General features: G+C 46.7%; 3 protein-coding genes across 3 annotated transcripts; 1 reads left to right on the forward strand and 2 right to left on the reverse strand.

The window, feature by feature from the left end:
- Positions 1 to 856: 856 nt before the first annotated feature.
- Positions 857 to 9,577, forward strand: heatr5a (HEAT repeat containing 5a; the record flags this gene model as incomplete). Its single annotated transcript, XM_026305173.1, has 20 exons — positions 857 to 1,037; positions 1,356 to 1,538; positions 1,792 to 2,031; positions 2,112 to 2,290; positions 2,612 to 2,680; positions 2,765 to 2,944; positions 3,244 to 3,478; positions 3,693 to 3,797; positions 3,890 to 4,024; positions 4,129 to 4,256; positions 4,573 to 4,720; positions 4,959 to 5,132; positions 5,485 to 5,586; positions 5,793 to 5,888; positions 6,445 to 6,633; positions 6,909 to 7,060; positions 7,298 to 7,405; positions 7,810 to 7,912; positions 8,026 to 8,179; positions 8,435 to 9,577. Coding segments are annotated over 20 exons (3,021 nt in total), but the record flags the coding sequence as incomplete, so codon positions are not given.
- Positions 9,578 to 12,223: 2,646 nt separating this feature from the next.
- Positions 12,224 to 14,121, reverse strand: LOC113127092 (nuclear factor 7, brain-like). The gene is made up of 2 exons (XM_026301343.2): positions 13,935 to 14,121; positions 12,224 to 13,825 (listed from the first exon to the last, which is right to left on the reverse strand). The coding sequence occupies exon 2, from the start codon at positions 13,806 to 13,808 to the stop codon at positions 12,420 to 12,422; it is 1,389 nt and encodes a 462-aa protein (XP_026157128.1). The 5' UTR covers positions 13,809 to 13,825; positions 13,935 to 14,121; the 3' UTR covers positions 12,224 to 12,419.
- Positions 14,122 to 20,175: 6,054 nt separating this feature from the next.
- Positions 20,176 to 22,564, reverse strand: LOC113131940 (nuclear factor 7, ovary-like). The gene has a single exon (XM_026309723.1). The coding sequence runs from the start codon at positions 22,194 to 22,196 to the stop codon at positions 20,685 to 20,687; it is 1,512 nt and encodes a 503-aa protein (XP_026165508.1). The 5' UTR covers positions 22,197 to 22,564; the 3' UTR covers positions 20,176 to 20,684.
- Between the last annotated feature and the right edge of the window lie 2,036 nt (positions 22,565 to 24,600).

Here is a 24,600-nt window from a genome sequence, read left to right on the forward strand (position 1 = left end):
CTTCCTCCTGTCCGCGCTCCTCTCCTCCCCTCCTCGTCCTCTCCTCCCCGCCCTCTCCTCCCTCCCCTCTCCTCTCCTCTCCCTCGCCTCCCTCTCCTCTCCCCTCTCCTCTCCCCTCTTCTCCTCTCCCCTCTCCTCTCCTCTCCTCTTTCCTCCTCTCCTCTCCTCTTCCCTCCTGTCCTCTTCCCTCCTGTCCTCTCCTCTCCTCTCCTCATCCCTCCTCTGCCCTCCTGTCCTCTCCTCTCCGCTCCTCTCCTCTTCCCTCCTGTCCTCTCCTCTCTTTTCCCTCTTCCTCTCCTCTTCCCTCCTGTCCTCTTCCCTCCTGTCCTCTCCTCTCCTCTCCTCTCCTCTTCCCTCCTGTCCTCTCCTCTCCTATTCCCTCTACTTCTTCCTCCTTTGTCTCGCTCTACTCTCTATCCTCTTCCCTCCTGTACTCTCCTCTCCTCTTTCCTCTTCCCTCCTTGTCATCTCTCTCCTTCCTCCCTTCCTCTCCTCTCCCCTCCCCTCCCCTCCTTGGTCCTCTCTCTCCTCTTCCTTCCTCTCTTGTTTCCTCTCATCTCCTTGGTGTTAACACCATAGTTGCTGAAACTCCTCAGGTTTCCTATGAAAAAACCAAATGTGATCATATCGTTTCAAATGTGATCGACTGATTTGACAGTGATTTAGTTTCAGTCTAAAGTCGACAGACATCAGATATTAGACGTCTGGAAAGATCCGTGCGATGGACATGAAGACAGTTATATATAATAAATAAGCTCATCAACCTGCAGGAAACACTGTCTGCAGCTGCATGTGTCTGCATGACCACATCTTTACTGTCCTGTGTGTGTGTGTGTGTGTGTGTGTGTGCATTTGATTTATCTACCTTTATTTCAATAAACGTGTGTGTCAGTCCAACCTGTGCAGTTCGTACCTGTGCCTGCGGCGGGCCGTGGTGGCGTGTCTGCGGCAGCTCGTCCAGCGGGAGGCGCTGGGAGTGTCCGAACACGCCGTCACCCTGGTCAAAGAGCTGCCGAGACGGGACAACACGCAACTCGGTGAGACACGTTAGTGCAAACACACGTGTGAATAATTTGGTCAATAATGGTCAAATTTCTGGAGTTTACTGGAAACGACCCAAAGAAACTGAAAATTCTGATTGTAAGTTCTTCCTCCGGTCTGCCAGATGAGTCCCTAAAGGCTGCATGGTGTCCAACATGTCTGTGAGAGCAAATGTTAGATATGAGATTTGTTTCTGTCGGAGCATTGGATGCATCAGACCTGTGTCTGCAGAGAGAACACACACACTTGTTTTTCCACAAACACACTCGAGGATCTTTTTAAATATCTGTTTTTATTTTGTCCTCTCTGTGCAGACGTCACTCTGAAGGAAGTGGGTCTGGACGGAGCTCTGTTTATTCTGTTGGACCGGGAGTCAGATCCAGGACTCAGAGGGGACATCCAGGAGACTCTGGTCCACATGATGGTGTCCAGCGCCACCAGCGGGAAGCTGGGACACTGGCTCAAACTGTGCAAGGACGTCCTGTCTGCAACCACGGGTGGGTTGAGTCATGTGACACGCTTCACGTCTGCACAGCTTCACGTTTCAGGAAGTTCAGGTTCACAGTTTGGATGAATCTTCAAACTCGAATCATGAAACATCCATCAGCTGAAAGTTGTTGATGAAAGTTGTATCGGGTCACGTGTGTCTGAGATCAAGGCCCTGAGATGCTTTTTACAGCTTCAGAAAAACTAAGTGAAACTTAAGTTTCCTTGAGTTTGTGACGAAGTTTAATGTTCGCTCTCCCTCAGACTGCCGGGCCCCGGCGGAGGCGAGCCAGGAGGACGAGGAGGCGGACCCCGGCAGGGACGATGACTCGTCTGCGTTCAGAGCCCGGTCGGAGTCTGGCGGCCCGTTCACCGCCCTGCGCTGGGCCACTCGCCGCTTCGCCATGGAGTGTGTGTGCCGCATCATAGCGCAGTGTGAGACCGCCGACCCGGCTCACTTCGACATGGCTCTGGCTCAGGAGAGACGCCTGCTCGAGTCCACCGGTAAAACCCCCACGGGCCTGGTTGCGAATGGGTTTGTGGACACCTCATACCTCTCTGACCCCTCATCTGTGTGTCCTCAGACTTCCTGGTCCTCCATCTTGGTGACCTGGTCCGCATGGCGTTCATGGCGGCTACAGATCACAGTGAGCAGCTGAGGCTGGCGGGTCTTCAAACCCTGCTGGTGATCATCAGGCGGTTCTCAGCCATTCCCGAACCAGAGTTCCCAGGTCATGTGATCCTGGAGCAGTACCAGGCTAACGTAAGGACAGTCGCCCATCAGTTCACAACAACAAGGTCAAAAACAGCTTAAACAGATAAACAGGAAGCGGTGCAGCGTAAATCTCGAACAGCAATGAATCATGGGATGTGTGATTGGCCAAAGGTGCATTTTCAAATACGTTTGCAGAGAATCATATTCTCTGATTCTTAAAACTGGAGGGCGACTACTGATGATTCACTGAGAGGGCAGGTGGCTGTGACGAACTGGTTCCAGGCCTCTGTGCTGCGGTGGGGTAATGAAACCAGTTTCACCCTAGTAAGTCCAGGACCGGACTGATGGTGCATGTTTGTGTGTGTGCAGGTTGGAGCTGCTCTCAGACCAGCCTTCACAGCTGATGCTCCTCCTGACCTCACCGCCAAGGCCTGCCAGGTGATCAGTCGTCAATAATCACGTCAGTAATCACACCAAAACATGAACTCTGCTGTGACCTTTGACCCGCCCTCTCCTACCCAGGTGTGCAGCGCCTGGATTGCCAGTGGTGTCGTCAGTGACCTCCGTGACCTGAGGCGCGTACACCAGCTCCTGGCCTCCTCGTTGGCTAAAGTCCAGGCTGGGAGGGATGGGTCCAGTCAGCTGTACAACGAGGCCGCCGCCACCATGGAAACCCTGGCCGTCCTCAAGGCCTGGGCCGAGGTGGGTCTCAGTGTCTCGGGTTCTGTTTTCCTTTAAGAAGCAACCCTAAAGGTCCTAAGATGAATTTGTATTTAGGCCTGATGTTCTTCAGTTTGGTCATGATCGTGACTGACTCTGTCATCATCACATGATGTCAGGATAAAAGGAAACCCGTTTCAGTAAAACTGAAACTAAGCTTCTATTTGGACACATGTCGTCCCCCAACAGCTTCACTGATCGTCTCCCTGGACGATTTCCAGACTAACATGGTTGTGAAAAGGTTTTATCCACTTTGACGGTGGTTTTTGTTTCAACCTCAGGTTTACATCGTGGCCGTTCAGAGGAGCAGACAGAAGGAGAGTCATGGGAGGACACCTGAACTGTCAGTCCCCTCTCTAGCCAATGACAGCTCGGCGCCTGAGTCGGGAGGGGCGGGCCTCCTGAAGCTGGTCCAGTCTGATCTGTCGACGCTGAGCCGTCTGTGGTTGGCGGCGCTGCAGGATTACGCCCTGCTGACCCTCCCCCAGACGTTCGCGTCACAGCTGCCAGCTGCAGGTGGGACTTGCTGCTCTGGAGATTTCACTGTGGCTCGTTTCTCTAACGACTCTCTGTTCTTGACGGGTCCTAAGGATTGTTGGATCTGCCCTGATGCTCAATGAGCCGCATGTGGACACACTGGGATGGTCCATGTGGTTCTGGAGCTCGTGCATAAAAAAGCAGCAGCTTGTCAATTACACTGATGTTGTTTTTGCTCCTGTTTCTCCACCAGGTGGTTCCTTTTACACAGCAGAGACAGTGAACCAGGCCAGGGCTCATTACTCCTCCTCCTGGGCTCCCATCCTCCACGCCACCTCCCTGTGGCTCCACAGCACAGGTCTGTGCTCCCCTCACACCTCCCCCTGCTCCTCCTTTTACAGGGGAAGGTGCTGGCACGTGCTGAGCGTCAGTTGTCACCATGTGTTTCAGGTTTTGTCATATCGGACGACGCACCTGCCACCCTGTCCAGACCGGCCACGCCCACCTCCATGGGACGCTCTGGCTCAGTGGGCGGAGCTAAGAGTCCAGAGGACGTTAACACCGACCGACTGCACCTCATACTGGGTGGGGAAGTGGTTTCATTAGAAGCCCCCAAACATTAACGGCTAAAGCATGTCTTTGTCTCACTCTGTGGACTTTGGTTGCGTTCTCTGTGTTCCTGCTTTCAGGGATCAGTGTGGAGTTCCTGTGTTCTCCACACTCTGACAACCAGATGGAGAACATCACTTCCTGTTTGCGAGCTCTACAGGCGCTGCTGGACGTCTCCTGGCCCAGAGCTAAGATTGGAAATGACCAGGTGAGACATTTAGACCTAGTCCAAGCCTGAATCTGGACTGAATCTAGACTATAGTTCAGAGCAAAGCTGAGACCAGATGCAAACCAGAATCTGCCTAGAAGTAAAATCCAAACCAGAATAGAATTTAAATAGAAGAGAATCTGATGTCTAGACCAGAATCCAGGTTCTAGATCTCACTCTGGACCAAAGAAGGCCTGTTATATAGTGATAGTAATAAACCTTTGGTTATACAGCACATTTCCCAAATAAACCACCACAGTGGAATAGATGCCGTGTTCAAGCTGCAAACCGACATGTCGGCCGTGTGTCTGTCCAGGCTCTGAGCGTGGAGCTGCTCAGCGTCCTCCACAGGCTGATGGTGACCAGAGAGGCTCCGTCCGTTCAGCTCGCCGTGCTGGATTTACTACGACAGATTGTGGCGGCCGCTCAGGAGCACGTCAGGGAGAAGCGCCACAGCGCAGAGGGTGAGTACTCAGACACAAACAGGCCTTTACAGCCTCAGACCTGCAGCAGCACTTTGGTGTTGGAGCTTCAGTCCAGACTGTAGTCTAGAATCAAGGCCAGAATTTTTGCTAGAACTTCAAACTTTTCCTTTTCATTTGTTTTCTGTTCACTGAGAGTCAGAAAAGTCTGTTTGACCAGGTCAGGACCAGAATTCATAAGAGAAAGTTTTTTCTTTGTGTAAAACTTTATTGCTCACAGTGGACGACGGAGCAGCCGAGAAGGAGACGCTGCCCGAGTTTGGGGAAGGACGGGACACCGGTGGTTTGATTCCCGGGCGGTCGCTGGTGTTTGGAGCGCTGGAGCTCTGCCTCTGCGTCCTGGTTCGGAAACTTCCACAGATCAGCCCCAAACTGGCCGGAACCAGTCCAACTGGTAAGGGGGGGGTTGGGGGCAGCAGCAGAGTTAGAGGTTGAGTTCAGTCGGTGGGTTTGAGAGACATCAGGACAAACACGGGGGGAGGGCACAACAGAGGAACAACAGAGGCTGATGGGAGTTTTAGGACAGAAAAAAGGTGAAACTGGGAAAAAGAAGAGAAGAAGAGTGAGGACAAGGTTAGTGAGAGAAACAACATGTGGAAAGAGGAGGAAACATGAGGAGGTGTCCACTGATGTCTCACCTGAAGAGACTTGGTCTTTGGTGCTGATGGGTCTGACCCTGCATGTTTGAACTGGGAACACGTCTCCAGAGCATGAACGCGACTGTGTTCCTGTGTTTGTGTGTTCAGGTCCTGCAGGGGCAGCCTGGAGTCTGAGCGACAGCGACTGTTGTCTGGTGGCGTCGGCTCTGAGTGTCCTGTCTGAGCTTCCGTCCGTCTGCTCGCCTGAAGGTCGGACTGAGCTCATGTCCTAACATTTCCTACTTCAGGCTCATGTTCATGCACTCAGACATTTCACTCTCACTGGGTGAATCTGTCTTCCCTTCTGTAACTGATGTTCTTCTCTGCCCCTTTGAGAAATTTCAAAAATAAATTGAGCTCTTCACTGTTTCACTCTGGTTGTTTGAACTGATGGTTGTCGGGTGTCTGTCCTGCAGGCAGTGTGTCCATCCTGCCCACTGTCCTCTACCTGCTGCTGGGAGTCCTCAGAGAGCTCGTCCTCCAGCCCAGCACATGCACCAGTAACACACACGGTAAACTGGTCTGGATGCTTTTGGAAGACTGATCAATGAAATGACCATGTGGAAAGTGTGTGAGCGTCTGGGTGTGGGGGGTGAACCTGCAGCTTCACACTGAGTCTCAGCTCAGTGTTCACGGTTCTGGTTCCAGAGCTGCAGCTGAAAAAAGCCACAGTCTCTACCTGCTCAGCAGCAAACAGCAGACAGACACAGTCAGAGTCATAAAGAACCAGAGATTTCCCTCAGCAGGTGGTGGAGACCAAACCCAGAGCTCAAACTGAAGGGAACCCAGGGCTGAGACTCAGTAGGTGGACTCAGATACTGGTCCACATGGACCAGCAGGTTGGTCTGTGGCTGCTGGAGCTGGAGATAAGAAACTGTCTGATCACAAGTTCAGCAGGTCACCTTATCAATCAGTTAATCAACTGATAGGTCCTTTTGTCCAGCTAAGTACATCACAGACGTGTGATAACAGTTAAATATGTGAACGTGAGTAATTATAGATGGAGCAGTGTCTGTGACACCACAAACTCTGGCTGTTAAACCTCATCCACAAATCTTTGGTGTCCAGGTGCCTCAGCGCTGGGCCCCACAGGTGGCATGGTGGGCGAAGCCGGACTGGGCAAGGTGGTGCAGGTGGCTCTTCAGGCTCTGAAGTCCGTCCTCACGTCTCCGATGAGCCGACAGGAGAAAAGCCGAGAAGCCTGGACCCTGCTGCTCAGATCTGCTCTGAAAACCCTGCTGGGACTCTGGGACTGTGGTAACACAAGACACACTTCACTTTACATCTGGACAGAAACCTTTTTTTAGTGCACGAGGCTGCGCACATCCTCATCTGACTGTTCAGTTTGTAGCCGAGAAGATTCACTGGGACAGAATTTGGGCAGGAAAAGAAAAATAGAACGGAGAAATAAAAGTGATGGAAAATTTGAATTAACTGGACCAAGAAATGGTCGATATGTTGTTCATGGTCCTTCTGCTCAGAGCTGTGTCTGTGTCTGTGTCTGTGTCTGTGTCTGTGTCTGTGTATTTCAGGGGACTCTGGCCGTGTTGTGGATCAGATCAGCCTCCTTACAGCTCTGACTGTCTTCTTGCTGTCTGCTGGTCCTGACGTCTGCAACGTGGAGCCTCTGCACGTCCTCAGTCTGCAGCGGTTCAGCGCCGCCATGGACTCCAAAGACCCTCAGGTGCGAGATGAGACAGAGATCAAACATAGATTTAATTTAAGGGTTGGGATCCACAAACACACAGCTCTAACGTTTCCCTCGGTACAGTTTAAGGTTCATCACTGGACCTGAGCTGTTAACGTGGCAGTAAAGCCGTTTGTCCAGGGGACGTGGACAGTACTGTCAGCACTGACAGTACTGACAGTGCTGACAGTACTGACAGTAAGTCCTCATCGTATTAACGTTCCTTTGTTGCAGGTCGTCAGTCGATGTCACCAGCTGCTGATGTCGGTGTTTCAGGCTCAGCCTGCTGTGGCCATTCCCTACATCCAGGCCCTGGGACCATCGCTGGTTCGATTCCTCCAGGTACCGCCCCAGAACTCAGGCACACCTGAGACCACATAGGACTGAACCAGTTCATGTTTCTCTGAGGGCTCAGTTTGTTTTTATGTTTCATCTGTTGGAGGAAACTGCAGCCTGGGTCTGAATTTACAGTGAAATATGAAGATTGTGTTATTATCAGGAGGAGAAATTAAAAATATATTACCAGCCACATAATATATCTGTTTTTAAAGAATGTCTGTAAGATTTAAGAGACAGCAGAATCCTTGAGTCACGGACACGCAGTCTGTGTTTCTCTTTTTCACTCATTTCTTCCTGACGAATGAAAAGATCTAATTTATTAAACGGACGAGTCCACACAGGGAAGCTCCGCTCACGTGTATGTGTCTGATCAGACTGGGTCAAAGGTTTGTGTGTTTCCTTGTCAGAAGGCGGAGAGGAGCCGTCCTCAGAGTCCAGAGGAGCTGCTGGGAGTCCTGGAGGGAGTCCGGGCCCTTGAGGCTCTGGTCCAGGCTGCAGACGAGTCACAGCGTGAGCACAGAGACAAATTCCCTTTAATGTCGTTTTATTAGAGCAGAGTCTGTGGGAGACACGTTCACCGAGTCTGTTCTGCCCCGTCCTCGTTTCCTGTCTGGTTCCTCCAGGTCCTCAGCTGGTGGCCTTCTTGCTGCCCCTCCTCATCTCCTTCCTCCTGGATGAAAACACCCTCAGCTCGGCTCCCACGGTGTCCCGGTCTCTCCATGAGGCTGCACTCAAGGACCTGATGCGTCTTGGCCCCCAGCACTCAGCTGTCTTCAGGTGAGACATGCTCACAGCTACCTCACGTGTTTGACATCTAGTACTACTAGGAGTAATACCAGTACCAGTACTACCAGTAGTATTACAAGTAGCAGGGCCCTGTAATAGTACCAGTATTTGTCTGCAGTAACAAATGAGGAAACAGCTGTGATGATGTCACATGTACCTTTAATGGACATAAACTCCGCCCATTCATAAAAAGCCTTTCTGGGTCTGGTGGGAACCTCAGGTTGAATCTTTTGGCCCCTCCCTCAGGTGTGTCATCGCATCGTCTCCTCACCTGAAGTCCCGTTTGGAAGCCGCTGTCAGAGGAAACAAGGAGAGTGTTAGCGCTAAATCCAGCAGCGCTAACCCCGCCACCCGCAGTGGCTCCAAATCCTCCCGTAGCATCACGCTCAAAACCCACTTCCTGTGATGGTCGTCGCCACGCCGTGCTGCATTCACTGTCCCCTGGGACTGTGCTGTCATCGGAGGAGGGAACGGACAGACCGTTGGTTTTAGGGACAATGTGTGGACCAGGAGCAGAGCGACAGTGTTGTGATGGTGTGTCCCCTCGCCAGCGCTGACGAGACTCTGAGAACGTGTAGAAACAACAGGCGTCCTTGAATCCCAGCTGTTGATTATCCCTGTTGCTTTAAAGAGCCAGGTCTTTGTTTCCAACCATCATGTTTTAGAAACACATTTCATCATGTAGATGATGTCTAGATGAAGTTTTGCCTCCTGGTGTCATTCGCTCGCTTTTTTGGGCTGAAAAGCTTCAGTTTGAATATTTTATCTCCAGGTTGATTTGGATGATGCTGATATTGTGTTTGTCAGATTGTTTTGAAGTGTTTTATCATTTTCCCTCAGTCACAGATCAGTCAACACATCTGAGTCAGAGTCCATCTATACTCTGTACCTAAACTCCACCCGCCCGGCACTGCAGCTCCAATTAAACAAACAGCCACAGGGCAGTCAAGCAAAGGCAGCGTTCGGGCACACCAGGCTTTTATTTTGAAATTACTCTCATTTGTACATGTAGAATAAGCTTCACGTGAGGAAATGGAGGTGGGGGTCAAAGGTCATGTCTTATCACAGTCGTCTCTGATGCTCCAGTGAATGTCAGTAACAGGATTTTATTTGTTAGTTCAATGTTGTTTGTTGTGTTGACTTTTGTCTGACTCTGGGTGTTACAGGAGCCTCTGAGGGACAATTTAGTTTCCATCTTTAGTCATCAGCACTTCAGATTAAAACACTAGAACATGTGCAGTGAAGGCTGTGGCTTTACACACTGGACTTCTGTTGGTTGGAGAATGGCACACCTGGCTCTTGGTACAGGTGTGTGTACAGGTGTGAACAAGGGGGAGGAGCTAACGTGTTTTCTGACAGCAGTGAGTGAATTAAAGGTTTTTTCTTCAATGCAGCTTCTCCTTTGTCTTTAACACGTGTTTGTTTCCAGCAGACGTGTCAAGGGAAAGAAGCAGCTTTCCCACTGAGACATGTCTCACACGTTTCTGTTTAACTTGATGAAGCTGCATGTTGGAACGTTGGAAGAGACGAACGTCGTCCACAGTGGGAACGAACCATGTTCCACCACAGGTACAGAACCACCTTCAGGCCTTTGTCTTTGTTCCTGTTGTTTAATACACAGCGATGACATGGAGTGAACAAAAATCTGGTTTAAAAAGTTTTCAGCTGCTCTCTGAAAAGTTTTTACTCTTTACCTGAGTATTTCCATGTAGTACTACTTCATCCTCGGACTTCACTACATGTCAGAGCCAAACCTTGTACTTTTTCACTCAGATAGATCCAATAAAATACACTGATCATCAAACTTTATTGATCCCTGGTAGGAAATTTCCAAGATACCCAGCAGTATATAAAGTACTTCAAATTAGAAGTATATAAGGTAGTTAACGTCAGCTACCCAGCGGTATATAAAGTACTTCAAATTAGAAGTATATAAGGTAGTCAACGTCAGCTACCCAGCGGTATATAAAGTACTTCAAATTAGAAGTATATAAGGTAGTCAACGTCAGCTACCCAGCGGTATATAAAGTACTTCAAATTAGAAGTATATAAGGTAGTCAACGTCAGCTACCCAGCGGTATATAAAGTACTTCAAATTAGAAGTATATAAGGTAGTCAACGTCAGCTACCCAGCGGTATATAAAGTACTTCAAATTAGAAGTATATAAGGTAGTCAACGTCAGCTACCCAGCGGTATATAAAGTACTTCAAATTAGAAGTATATAAGGTAGTCAACGTCAGCTACCCAGCGGTATATAAAGTACTTCAAATTAGAAGTATATAAGGTAGTCAACGTCAGCTACCCAGCGGTATATAAAGTACTTCAAATTAGAAGTATATAAGGTAGTCAACGTCAGCTACCCAGCGGTATATAAAGTACTTCAAATTAGAAGTATATAAGGTAGTCAACGTCAGCTACCCAGCGGTATATAAAGTACTTCAAATTAGAAGTATATAAGGTAGTCAACGTCAGCTACCCAGCGGTATATAAAGTACTTCAAATTAGAAGTATATAAGGTAGTCAACGTCAGCTACCCAGCGGTATATAAAGTACTTCAAATTAGAAGTATATAAGGTAGTCAACGTCAGGTACCCAGCGGTATATAAAGTACTTCAAATTAGAAGTATATAAGGTAGTCAACGTCAGGTACCCAGCGGTATATAAAGTACTTCAAATTAGAAGTATATAAGGTAGTTAATGTCAGCTACCCGGCTTTTCCACAGATATTTGACAAAGACAATGAATATTTGACTTCTAAAGTTCTTTTGTCAGATCCAGATCTGATACACTCTGGACTGTCCACAGAATGAACCTAACCCTAACCTGTATCAGGTTCTAAAGGTGCAGTTCCACTAAAATTCCATTGCTGGTCTTGTGCATGTGAAACAGGTAGAATTTCACTTGTCCAAAGTTCAGTCTGGGAACAAGTGTGATGAATCATCTCAGGTTTAATCACGGGCGCCCAGAGAGAAGTCTGCAGAATTCTCTGTCTTTCTGTTACAGATTCAGGTTTATATAGCTTGACGAAAAGGGGTGGACTCATATTGGAAAAGACCCCACATGCTTGTTCAGGTGTCTTCTACCTTCAGGCCTCTCAAACCCTAAAACACTACACCACTAAAATACTAAACCCCTAAAAACCAAATACCATGCATGTTTTAGCCCAATCTTTTTAGGTGACCCTTTGAGCCCCTGTTCCATGCTGTGTAAAATAACCACACAAGTTGTCAGGAAGTCCTGTTTGTTCCAGCAGCCGGTGTAATAGTCAGAGCAGCAGAGAAGAACGATGGAGGTTAGCCCTTTAGCCATGCTAGCTCCTGGTTATGAATAATATTTGAGACATTGTTGTGATGTTTCTTCTGTTTGGCCTTTTTATTTTACACATCAAATCAGTTTTATCTGAGCGACATTTTCCACATTTAGGATCATCAGGACAAACATTTACAAAATCCCTCCGTCCCAAAAAGACAAACCAAACAACCCTGATATTAAAAATATGTAATAATGGAAGTAAACAAACACATAAAGTATCTCTGTAATAACACAAAGTCAATACAGTGGAATATATTTGAACAGTACAGTCGACATGGAGACCAAAGTGCTGTAAAGTCAGTCATCCTGTGGACAACAGCGCCCTCTTGTGTCCAGAGCAGCAGCAGCTTTATGGACCGACCACATGTCAAACTACAGCACTTCACTGAGACCACGAGCTGTTTCTAACAGGAACATCATCAGGTTTAAAGAGTCGCTGGAGGCAGGTTAACACTCCGACTTCCTGTGAAAGCAGCAAAGAAGAAGTCCTTCCTCCTCCACCGTTTGTCCTGGGACTCCTGTTAAACCTGCTGCATCTCTTCTACACTGGGCTTCAGCTGTTCAGACGTCAAACATCGGCCGTCTGTTCTGTTCTCCATGGGTCTACGCTGGTTCCTGACAACACCCTTTTCCCTGGACCTCTGACTACTCCACAGGAAAACACTGCAGTGACCCCACAACCCTGGACTGGTTTAGGACGTTACCCCACAACTAAAGCAGGAACGGTGTCGCTCAAAGGGGAAATGAACCGACAGGAACAACGAGCAAAAAGTCAGTGAGAGCGAGAACTAAAACCAAACTAAAGAGCTTTGGAACAATGAGACAGCAGGAGGACCGGGGCAGGTTCACTGGTTCAGTTCTGCCACTTTTCCCTTTGAGAAACAAACAACATTAGAAATCAAATCATCCTGTTTCTCTCTAACGGCTCTGCTCCACTGTCCTACTGATCTTCACTGGTAATATCTTCAATGGGGATTCGGTCCAATTAATAATGTATGGAAACAACGTGTCAGTGAAAGTGTGTGTGAAGGTGTGTATGTGTGTGTCAGTATCAGGATCAGAGAACGACAGTTTTCCTCTGTTCCAGTCCAGATTCACTCTGATCCTCTCGACCTTCTCCACTGGGAGAACAGAGGATGGACCTGATGGTGAAACTGCAAAGATATTACCTTCACTCAAGCATATTCCCCATAATTCAGACCATATGTCTCCCTTCCTTTGCACAGACTCTAACACACCCAGTGTCCAGTATTTAGTGTCTCCAACCTCGACATCCCAGCTGTGAGTCCCTGAGTTAAAGCCCTCAGAGCCCAGGACTGAGCAGTAACAATCAAACCTCTCTGGGTTGTCAGGAAGCTGCTGGTCCTGTCCTTGTCTCACACTGGTCAGATCCTCAGACAGGATGAGTCTTGGATGAGCAGTGTTTGGGTCCAGGACCACAGGAGTGTAGGAGACCATGTGCTTCATGTTGTTCCAGATGTTGAAGGTCAGGTTGCCCAGGTGTTTGGCCTGGTCTATCAGAGCTCCTGAGGGCAGCTGTGGATCCTCCAGCAGGTGGCGCTGCTGGACTCTTTCCACTGCAGCCTTGTAGCTGTGCAGGAATGAGACGTCTTCAGCTCTCAGCTCCTCCTCTGTGGCTCTGACTGTGTGTGACAGAGCTGCTATCTGTCTGCTCAGAGCCTCCATCTTCTCCTTCATCATCTGACTCTTCTGCTCCTCTTCCTCCCTCAGTGCAGCCATCCTGGCCTCCTCTTCCTCTTCTAGAAACTGGTGAAGCTTCTTAAACTGCTCCTTAATCTGCCTCTCTGTGTGTCGGGCCTGGGCCTTCATGTGTTCTGCTGTTTGACCAAACTTCACTTGAACTTCTTTAAAAACCTGTAACTTCTTCTTTAAGGGCTCCAGACTTTCCTGGAGTTCCTTCTTGTGTTGTGGTGCAGCTTCATCGATGGGTCTGAATCTGTGCTCGCTGTGTTTTTCTGAATCTCTGCAGACCAGACACACTGGCTGCTGATGGTCCAGACAGAAGAGTTTGAGTTTCTCAGAGTGCAGACTGCAGAGACCCTCTGGAGCTCTCTGGTCTCTCTGCTGTAAGAAGGACTCACACAGATTCTTTAACACCAGACTAACAGGTGGATCATTCTTTGAAGATCTTCTCTTACAAAGTGGACACTCGTGGGTTGGTTTCTCTCTCCACCAGCTCTTCAGACAGTCTTTACAGAAGCTGTGGCTACAGGACAGAACAACAGGGTCTCTAAAGACCTCCTGACAGACCGGACAGCAGAAGTCCTCCTCTGATCTGGAAGCCATTTAGTCTCAGAGTGAATCTGAAGACAAAACACACACAACTAGTCCAGTCAGTCCTGGCTCCCCTCCCCCCTCTACCAGGCCACTGAAACCTCCTTTCACTTTGAGTGGTGTTTCTGTCCAACTCACATTCAGTGTGTGGAGCGTCAGCAGGTTGAAGCAGCAGAGTTGGACTTTCCACTTTTCTCTCCTGTAGCTGGACTCACTCAGAGGAAGCTGTTAGTTTGGTCTGAAGCTCAGTCTGATCGTCTGCTTTTCAGTCTGTGTCTGTAGAGACCGACAGCTGACTGCTTGTGTTGGGTGAGACAGCTGAGGGGCGGAGCCTGAAATAGTGAGTGACAGTTTGCAGCAGGAAGTTGCAGCAGTTTCAGTTCAGAGTCCTGATTCACTGTTGGATAAGTTTACTCAGAGGGTGCAGCCTGACGTTGCTGGTCAGAGACGGGCTGATAGACAGACTGGGCAGAGTAATAATCCCAGAGTGACTGGGGACTTGGACAGGGGACGGGGTACAGGTGAACACAGTCTGGGAACTGACGAGTAAGAGTAAAGGTGTTAGATTGGAAAGACCAAGGGACAGGAAGTTCTTCAAAATAAAAGCCTGGGGCAGTAAGTGAGCATGGCTCACGTGTTTCATTTCCTCGTGGAACAAACTCAGATACAGGTTGGACTGTTCACAGACAAGTTGCATAAGAGCACGAGACTAAAGGAATTAAATATAATTGAAGTTCATCAACGTACGTCCATAAAGCGCCACCGTCCATCTCCTCCCTGCACGCGACAAAGTGTTGGAGCTGAATCAGTTCTGGGTTTGTCTTTACAGCTTCAGAGCAAACTCTGCTTCAACACGACTCAACTGAAGTTGAATGGAAAACCAATGAAAACCGTTAGATCACATGATACAGGACACAGGGAGATGACGTGTGAACATGTATGTACCTGGTTTCTGGGAGGAATCGTAGCTCCACCAGAGTCCGTCAGGGGCAGAAGGTGGAGCTGAATATCTCTACACGAGTCACAGGGACAGAACGTACAAAGAATCTGGACATGAGACTGAGACTTCAGCTTTAGTGTGTTCAGGACATGTTGGCTGTCTCTGTGCTCTGTCCATGTTCAGGCCATCAGGAGGAAACGCTGCACTTCTCAAATAAAGACTGAGAAACATGAAGCCAATAAACACGTTTCAGTCATTGAGCACAGCTTCAGTTTCATCTTTGCATCATCTGACTAAGAGCTGGAGCTGATTTCATGGAATAACGTCCTGACTGACAGAGGCCGTGGTTTGAAGGGAATCCCATGTGTGTCCTAGTTTTCTCTTTTTTAAACTGAAGCTGTGAAACGTGGCACATGGAGGAAATATTTCTAACCCGTCTCCCTTTATTGGACCGTGTTGATGCTGAATTCAAGAGCAGCTGCTGTAGGTTCAGAAAAACTCTTTGTGATGATTTTCCTGTAGATTTGTGTCCATCTGGGCCACCGTAGTTTCAGAATTAGTGATTTCCTGAGCAGAGTTCGGTGATGGCTTCAGGGCCTACAGACGTTTTCAGGCTGCAGAGGCTGTTGGTCAGTGAGAGCTGATCTGAAAACAGGAATCTACATTTTTGACCAGGAAACTTTCAGCCTGAATAATATTTGAGACATTATTGTGATATTTCTTTTTTTCCAGATTTCTTTATTTAATATATTCAGATACTTTATTCAATACAGAAATAAAGAGAAGGGCGATGGCACCAAAATAAACAGGAAGCATAAATCAAAGACATTCAGTGTACATCCTCAAGGAAGTCCCATCAAGGAGACCAGATACGCCAGAAATCATTAGTTGTCAGACGTAAATCACAAGTGAGTTTCTCTAAAGGTAAGAAAGCAGCAATATGATTCAACCTCATCTGGGCAGAAGGAGCAGGAGGAGTGGACCATAGTAATAATATGCATTTTCTCACCAAACAGGGAAAAAGATGTAGGACAGATTCTAGACCATGGCTGAGATGTAGTTCAGCTTTACAATTCAGAAGATAGATACTTGGGGATATAACAAAAGATTTACCAATGATCTTCTGAACCATTTTCTGTATCTCCTTCTAGAACGTCTTAATCATGTCACAGTCCCAAAACACCTGCATCACAGTACCAATATTGGACTTACACTTAAAACACAATTGGGAACCATTAGGAAAAACCTTGTGCAGACAGACTGGAGTGAGGTAAGTCCTAGAAATGAACTTAAGATTTGGTTCACGGCTCGATACCGAAGCTCCTCTAAAAGAAACGCTGGAGCGGATCAATAGCCTCTTTTCATCACTGGAATTGGTTTCAAAGTCTTTCTCCCATATCACTGTTAAGGAATCGAAAGAGGACGTCCCAACATTGGATAACACAGAGTAAATGACAGAAATCTTCTTTCTGAGAGAACATGAAGAGAACAAATGTTTTTCTCTATGTAACCCCTTTACGACCCGGCTCGCTATAATGAGGTAACGCTATCTAGTATAAGACCATTTACTTCAATAACATTATGGTAAAAGAGACATTCTGATGTATAAAAGATCAGTCTAGGGTAACAGTATGACTTCCACCTTAAATAATGAAAGGTTTCTCTGAGATAATACCAACCAGTCAAACATAACTTGATATAAATTACCTTGAAATGATTCTTTTGCAGTGAGTCTTACACTACAACAATCAAACATACACAATAACTGCGTTTTAAGTTAAGGTGTTTTTACACCCATTGAAAATGTAAATTAATGGTTTGGTTGTGAGTGCACTCTTAGTTTGTTTTATATGCAAGCTTGCAATTACCGCGCTGGAGCTCACATCCATTTGGAATTAATCATCGGTAATCCTACCAATCTGGAAAAACCAAATCCCTCACGGTCCAAGGAACAGAGGAAAAATGGCATACAGAATCCACTTCCCTTCCTGACGTCTTCAGCACAGGTGAATGCAGACACGGCGATGCTAACATTAGCTTAGCTCTTTCAGCTTCGTCCTCAGTTCAGACTCACGACCTTGCGGCGCGAGTCGTCCACGAATCCTCCGCTGTCCCCCAGAGCAATGAGAAACTGTCCAGGCCAACTTAACCGTGGCTCTAAACACTTTTTAATTCCCTCAGTGGGCACTTGCTTCCGGCGAGCATCGCCATTTTTTAGTTCACTCTCCTTTCGCTTACTTGTTTTCTTCTTCTGCGTCCTTACATCACACGCCAACACAATAATAAAAAATAAAAATATATGTAACTGCTAAGGACATGTTTTCCAGAGATGTGCACATTTGTTTCTGTTAAAATTCATATCAGTTTGAGCTCATTTACTGTTTAAAAATATTTGACTAAAATGTATGAATGTGATATTCAAGGCATAAAGTAAAGAATGTGCTCCCTTAAAATGTTTAAAAGTTAAGGGTTCTTTAAGAAAGAATTACCGCTGAAGCGTAACAGGTCACATGGTCAGGTTGAGTTGTACGCGGGACCGATGCATTATGGGTTGAACTAATATGGACACGGAGAAACGCTAATGCTATGCAGAGCCTGATGAAAGATTTCCTTTATCCGCATGGTCTAAGAGGGCGCACACGGTAATTGGTCTTTAAATCTGTTATTTTTGTGTATAATGTTGTTTTATATCAGTTTTTGTAAATTATATTAGGTATAAATAGCAAATGTCATTGGATTTGGATTGTCGCATGTGTTCGTTTGTGTATCAGTGGACGTTTACATGAGAGACCGACAAAGGACTCTAAGAAATGCACATTTTGAACTTTATTTCTTGTAGTTTTCACGGTGTCTGCTGAGAAGAGAGAGACAGAGAGACAAATAAACAGCATCTGTACGAAGCGTGGCTATCATTTCATTAGACCAGTGCAGATACAATATACCTGGGTTTTTCTTTTTTTACTGAAGTCTCTATATTCATAACAGTTTTTTTAACATTATGTAAATGCATATTTTAACTTTTTAGTAAAAACATCAAATTATTTTAAATCAAAATGAAATACCCTAAATGCCTTTACGCACCATCATAACGAAATAAACCACATTCTTCTGAATATATCAAACACAAAATATCCTGATATGCTCAATATTCAGGTTATTACATCTATCTGAAAAATCTGAGCGTGTTCTGTCGTCTTTTAAAGTTGAGTCTAGAAAATGTCGTAGTTGCAAAACTGTATAAAAATCACTATTGGGTCAATGAAACAACAGGCGTCCTTGAATCCCAGCTGTTGATTATCTCTGGTATTTTAAAGAGCCAGGTCTTTGTTTCTAACCATCATTAGAAACACATTTCATCATGTAGATGATGTTTAGATGAAGTTCTGCCTCCTGGTGTCATTCACTTTTCCCTGTTGTCTGAGAAATTCAGGGCGAACTTATTGGTCAGTACGACACAAACACACGTTCTCCTTCACTGCTTCATCTCAGACTCTTTGATTTTCCTGATTTTTTTTTTTTCCTGATCCCAATCAAGCATCCTGACACTTCCTGCAAAAGTGTTTCACAATAAAAGCATGCACATAGCTCAAGGCATGATCCCTCCGATTCCTGGCAGGCTTTTAATTTGAAAAGCTACAGCAAAGTTGAGGCGAGAGGAAATGTGAAAATGTGCGTGTTGAACAGAGAAACTTGATCAGACCAGTGACACAGGTAGTTCAGTTAACGCTGTATGATTAGAGCTTTTTAAAAAGCAGCTTTTATTTCTGAGAGTACAGGATGTGCTGTGTAACAGGAAACAGCAACATTAGTCAAACACAGATGTTTGTTTTATGAAGTGACGAGCAGAGAAAACTAACAGCCTCAGTGTCTTTACATCAGATATTCTCTCACATCAGTCACACAAACAGAAGGACTTTGATTTCTGACCAGTCTGAAAGCGTCTTTTTCCACCTCAGACCAGATGAACCAAACAGACCAGGGATCATGGTCTCTGTCGATTCAGGAAGCTGGAATATTTACATTTGTCCCATCGCCAGGACCAGAATCCATTTCAGTCACATCTGCAGGTATTTCTCCCAAAAGTTCATCTGCTGAACCAAATAACAAGTAAACATGAAGAATAAGCTCAGCCAGTCACTTAGAGGAAGCCGACAATTGAAACGGTTTGTTGGTTAATATAATGAAAATCACAGATACTGGTCAAATGTCTAAATCTGCTCCAGACTTTTGTTTTTGACTTAAATTTGTCCTTTTGCGACGACATGGTTCGTTTTGATTGTCAGGAGGTTTGTAGCATTTTGGGCTGAAAAGCTTCATGACATGGAGTGAACAAAAATCTGGTTTAAAAAGTTTTCAGCTGCTCTCTGAAAAGTTTTTACTCTTTACCTGAGTATTTCCATGGAGTACTACTTCATCCTCGGACTTCATTACATGTCAGAGCCAAACCTTGTGCTTTTTCACTCAGATAGATCCAATAAAATACACTGATCATCAAACTTTATTGATCCCTGGTAGGAAATTTCCAAGATACCCAGCAGTATATAAAGTACTTCAAATTAGAAGTATATAAGGTAGTTAACGTCAGCAACCCGCTGGTATCTAAAGTACTTCAAATTAGAAGTACATAAGGTAGTTAACGTCAGCTACCCAGGGGTATATAAAGTACTTCGCATTAGAAGTACATAAGGTAGTTAACGTCAGCTACCCAGCGGTATATAAAGTACTTCAAATTAGAAGTATATAAGGTAGTTAACGTCAGCTACCCAGCGGTATATAAAGTACTTCAAATTAGAAGTACAAAAGAGAGTTAACGTCAGCTACCCAGCGGTATATAAAGTACTTCAAATTAGAAGTACATAAGGTAGTTAACGTCAGCTACCCAGCGGTATATAAAGTACTTCAAATTAGAAGTACATAAGGTAGTTAACGTCAGCAACCCGCTGGTATCTAAAGTACTTCAGATTAGAAGTACATAAGGTAGTTAACGTCAGCTACCCGGCTTTTCCACAGATATTTGATGACGATGAATATTTGACTTCTAAAGTTCTTTTGTCAGATCCAAATCTGATACACTCTGGACTGTCCACAGACTGAACCTAACCCTAACCTGTATCAGGTTCTAAAGGTGCAGTTCCACTAAATTTCCATTGCTGGTCATGTACATGTGAAACAGGTAGAATTTCACTTATCCAAACTTCAGTCTGATGGATTCATGCTGGTTTGAGAGATGTTCTGGGAACAAGTTGTCAGAAAGTCCTGTTTGTTCCAGCTGCAGAGAAGAAGAACGATGGAGGTTAGCCCTTTAGTCATGCTAGCTCCTGGTTATGTTGGCCACAGCACTTCCTGTCCCCCTGCACTGGACCACAACATTCTGACCAGGAAACTTTCAGCCTGAATAATATTTGAGACATTGTTGTGATGTTTCTTCTGTTTGGCCTTTTTATTTTACACATCAAATCAGTTTTATCTGAGCTACATTTTCCACATTTAGGATCATCAGGACAAACATTTCCAAAATCCCTTCGTCCCAAAAAGACAAACCAAACAACCCTGATATTAAAAATATGTAATAATGGAAGTAAACAAACACATAAAGTATCTCTGTAATAACACAAAGTCAATACAGTGGAATATATTTGAACAGTACAGTCGACATGGAGACCAAAGTGCTGTAAAGTCAGTCATCCTGTGGACAACAGCGCCCTCTTGTGTCCAGAGCAGCAGCAGCTTTATGGACCGACCACATGTCAAACTGCAGCACTTCACTGAGACCACGAGCTGTTTCTAACAGGAACATCATCAGGTGTAAAGAGTCGCTGGCGGCAGGTTAACGCTCTGACTTCCTGTGAAAGCAGCAAAGAAGAAGTCCTTCCTCCTCCACCGTTTGTCCTGTGACTCCTGTTAAACCTGCTGCATCTCTTCTACACTGGGCTTCAGCTGTTCAGACGTCAAACATCGGCCGTCTGTTCTGTTCTCCATGGGTCTACGCCGGTTCCTGACAACACCCTTTTCCCTGGACCTCTGACTGCTCCACAGGAAATCACTGCAGTGGCCCATCTCTGCAGTGAACGGCTCTGCTCCACTGTCACACTGACCTTCACTGGTAATATCTTCACTGGGGGTTTGGTCCCATTGTCAATGTATGGAAACATCCTGTCAGTGAAAGTGTGTGTGAAGGTGTGTATGTGTTTGTTAGTATCAGGATCAGAGAACGACAGTTTTCCTCTGTTCCAGTCCAGATTCACTCTGATCCTCTGGACCTTCTTCTGCACTGGGAGAACAGTGAATGGACCTGATGGTGAATATGTTCTGTATTCATCTTCTCTGAACCATATTCCCCATAATCCAGACCGTATGTCTCCCTTCCTCTGCACAGACTCTAACACACCCAGTGTCCAGTGTTTACTGTCTCCAACCTCGACATCCCAGCTGTGAGTCCCTGAGTTAAAGCCCTCAGAGCCCAGGACTGAGCAGTAATATTTATCAAACCTCTCCGGATTGTCAGGAAGCTGCTGTTTCTGTCCTGGTCTCACACTGGTCAGATTCTCAGACAGGATGAGTCTTGGACCAGCAGTGTTTGGGTCCAGGACCACAGGAGTGTAGGAGACCATGTGCTTCATGTTGTTCCAGATGTTGAAGGTCAGGTTGCCCAGGTGTTTGGCCTGGTCTATCAGAGCTCCTGAGGGCAGCTGTGGATCCTCCAACAGGGGGCGCCGCTGGACTCTTTCCACTGCATCCTTGTAGTTGTGCAGGAATGAGACGTCTTCAGCTCTCAGCTCCTCCTCTGTGGCTCTGACTGTGTGTGACAGAGCTGCTATCTGTCTGCTCAGAGCCTCCATCTTGTCCTTCATCATCTGACTCTTCTGCTCCTCTTCCTCCCTCAGTGCAGCCATCCTGGCCTCCTCTTCCTCTTCTAGAAACTGGTGAAGCTTCTTAAACTGCTCCTTAATCTGCCTCTCTGTGTGTCGGGCCTGGGCCTTCATGTGTTCTGCTGTTTGACCAAACTTCACTTGAACTTCTTCAAAAACCTGTAACTTCTTCTTTAAGGGCTCCAGACCTTCCTGGAGTTTCTTTTTGTGTTGTGGTGCAGCTTCATTGATGGGTCTGAATCTGTGCTTGCTGTGTTTTTCTGAATCTCTGCAGACCAGACACACTGGCTGCTGATGGTCCAGACAGAAGAGTTTGAGTTTCTCAGAGTGCAGACTGCAGAGACCCTCTGGAGCTCTCTGGTCTCTCTGCTCTAAGAAGGACTCACAGAGATTCTTTAACACCAGACTAACAGGTGGTTCTTCCCTTGAAGATCTTCTCTTACAAAGTGGACACTCGTGGGTTGGTTTCTCTCTCCACCAGCTCTTCAGACAGTCTTTACAGAAGCTGTGGCTACAGGACAGAACAACAGGGTCTCTAAAGACCTCCTGACAGACCGGACAGCAGAGATCTTCCTCTGACCTGGAAGCCATTTAGTCTCAGAGTGAAGCTGAAGACACAGCAGACACCAAGTCCAGTCAGTCCTGGCTCCCCTCCCCCCTCTACCAGGCCACTGAAACCTCGTTTCACTTTGAGTGGTGTTTCTGTCCAACTCACATTCAGTGTGTGGAGCGTCAGCAGGTTGAAGCAGCAGAGTTGGACTTTCCACTTTTCTCTCCTGTAGCTGGACTTACTCAGAGGAAGCTGTTAGTTTGGTCTGAAGCTCAGTCTGATCGTCTGCTTTTCAGTCTGTGTCTGTAGAGACCGACAGCTGACTGCTTCCTGCTTTGTCTCAGGTGAGACAGGTGAGGGGTGGAGCCTGAAATAGTGAGTGACAGTTTGCAGCAGGAAGTTGAAGCAGTTTCAGTTCAGATGCAGCTTCCTGTTTTGTCTTGGGTGAGACAGGTGATGGGCGGAGCTTTATCACACCTCCTCTGGTAAATGCTGAATCTTCACCCGTAACAGGCTGAGTTTCATTCCAAAGTCCTGAATCAATGTTGGATAGGTTTACTGAGAGGGTGCAGCCTGACGTTGCAGCAGCTGCAGTGGAAAAACAAAGTTCTTGTCCTCTGCAAAGAAAATGAAAGTTTGATACATCAGATCCTGATCTGGGATATGGGGCCCACAGGGCAGTTGTCCAGCTTTCATTGTTGTCACGGTTTTGTACAGGAGGAGACTTCATCCACAAAGGAAACACAGGACTGAAGGGAAAGGGGCTTTATTTCACACAGAACAGTTACCATACAATGACCAGTAGATGTCCACGAAGAGCTAGGTCAGACATGAATGAACAAACATCCGGCAACATGCAGAAGTGAAACCGCACAACACTCCTGTGAACGGGATCTCCGTTGTTCACCTCGTCATGTCTCATGAGAGCCCGACTTCAGCCGGGACAAAAAGGCACTGAGCACCTCTGCTCAGTGGAAAACAAGCTACCAGTCTGTGTCGGTAACCAGGAGAACACCAAGGCACAACAAAAGTACTTCCCTGGTCTCCTTTAGTGTCTGTGAGTAGATGGCGGCAAAATGAAAATCCTAGTCGTGGTCCATCGACGACTAGGGAGACAATAGTTCATTCTGGATGTGCGCTGGGTAAGGAAGAACCGTAGGTACTGGGGAGGTTGGTCAACAGGCACCCTGGCAAATGCCAGGGGCACAAAAAGGTGTATAAGAAGCCCTGGGAGAAAACGAGGCGCAGGTGAAAACAATCACTAATCGGGGGAACAGAAAACAACCAAACCAGTTCCCGTCATGATACTTCAAAGTAAAAACAAACAGGAAGTCCAGACTGCGGATCATGACAATTGTGGCCTGTGGTCCATGTCCTTTGACCAACAGCTTACTGTGATGAGGAGGAGGAGGGGTAGACCTGCTGGCTTCGGGTACATCCCAGTCCTCTTAACTGAGTCTTCCTCAGTTCTTGTTTGAGCAGATCAGTTCTTTTCCTCCATCATGTAGTTCATCTCTGTTCCCTCCTTGCTTGAACAGTGAGGTTTTGCCTGGAGGAGGCAGATACAAGGACACCTTGTAGAAATCCTTCATGGACTGACAATCTTTCATCAACCAGTTTTTCTCCTTGGATTGTACATTAGTGGGACCAAGACATAAGGAAAAGACCCAAGTTAGGAAACATAATTAGGGGGACTGAGATTCTTGGATTCCTCTGTGTTGCTCTGGCATTTCTATCGTACCAGGTTTTCTTGGTCTCCTGTACCTTTTGTCCATCGTCCTGTGCCAGTGCAGGCATCTGTTCTACTTTCTGTTCTCTTCACCACATGTAATACCACATTTTATTCATCAGGTCTGGGCCTGTGTCACTGCTCCCTCAGGAGGTCCAGAGGGCCCCTGACCTCAAAGCACTAAAGTGCAGAGAACCAGTTGAGGTCTGGGAAACCTCCTGATAGACCAACCAGAGGTCGGCCAGCCACCATTGATGTCACTTTTCATCACTTTCCTGTCACTGGATCCCTGACAGAATTTAAGAATGGACTGGACCCAAATGCAGGACAGAAAGGATGAACGACTGCAACAAGCTTTATTGTGGGGATCTGAAGCAGCCCGGGATCCTCTAGAGGCTGAGGAGCAATGAGCAGGTAGATGGCAGGACCAGGGTCAGACAGAGGGGGAGGTAATGACCAGCGAGATCAGGTCAGCAGGCAGGTAAGTCAGGGGAAGCTACAGGGAGGAGGAGGTGATAGGTTGCCTGGAACACACAGGTGGACTATGGATGAGGCAAACTGGAGTCTATGGGGACAGAGACTAGACAGACTGGTTCAGGTGCTGGGAGTTGCAGGGGTTTTGCTCAGAGACGGCTCCCAGTCAGTTTCTCTGTTAGCCTGTCTGTCTGACCTAAACTAAACCTGTCCCCTGCTGAGTGAGGATCAGGCAGGCTGGG

Source organism: Mastacembelus armatus, chromosome 22 (assembly GCF_900324485.2).
Source record: "Mastacembelus armatus chromosome 22, fMasArm1.2, whole genome shotgun sequence".
In the NCBI taxonomy this organism is placed as follows: Eukaryota; Metazoa; Chordata; class Actinopteri; order Synbranchiformes; family Mastacembelidae; genus Mastacembelus; species Mastacembelus armatus.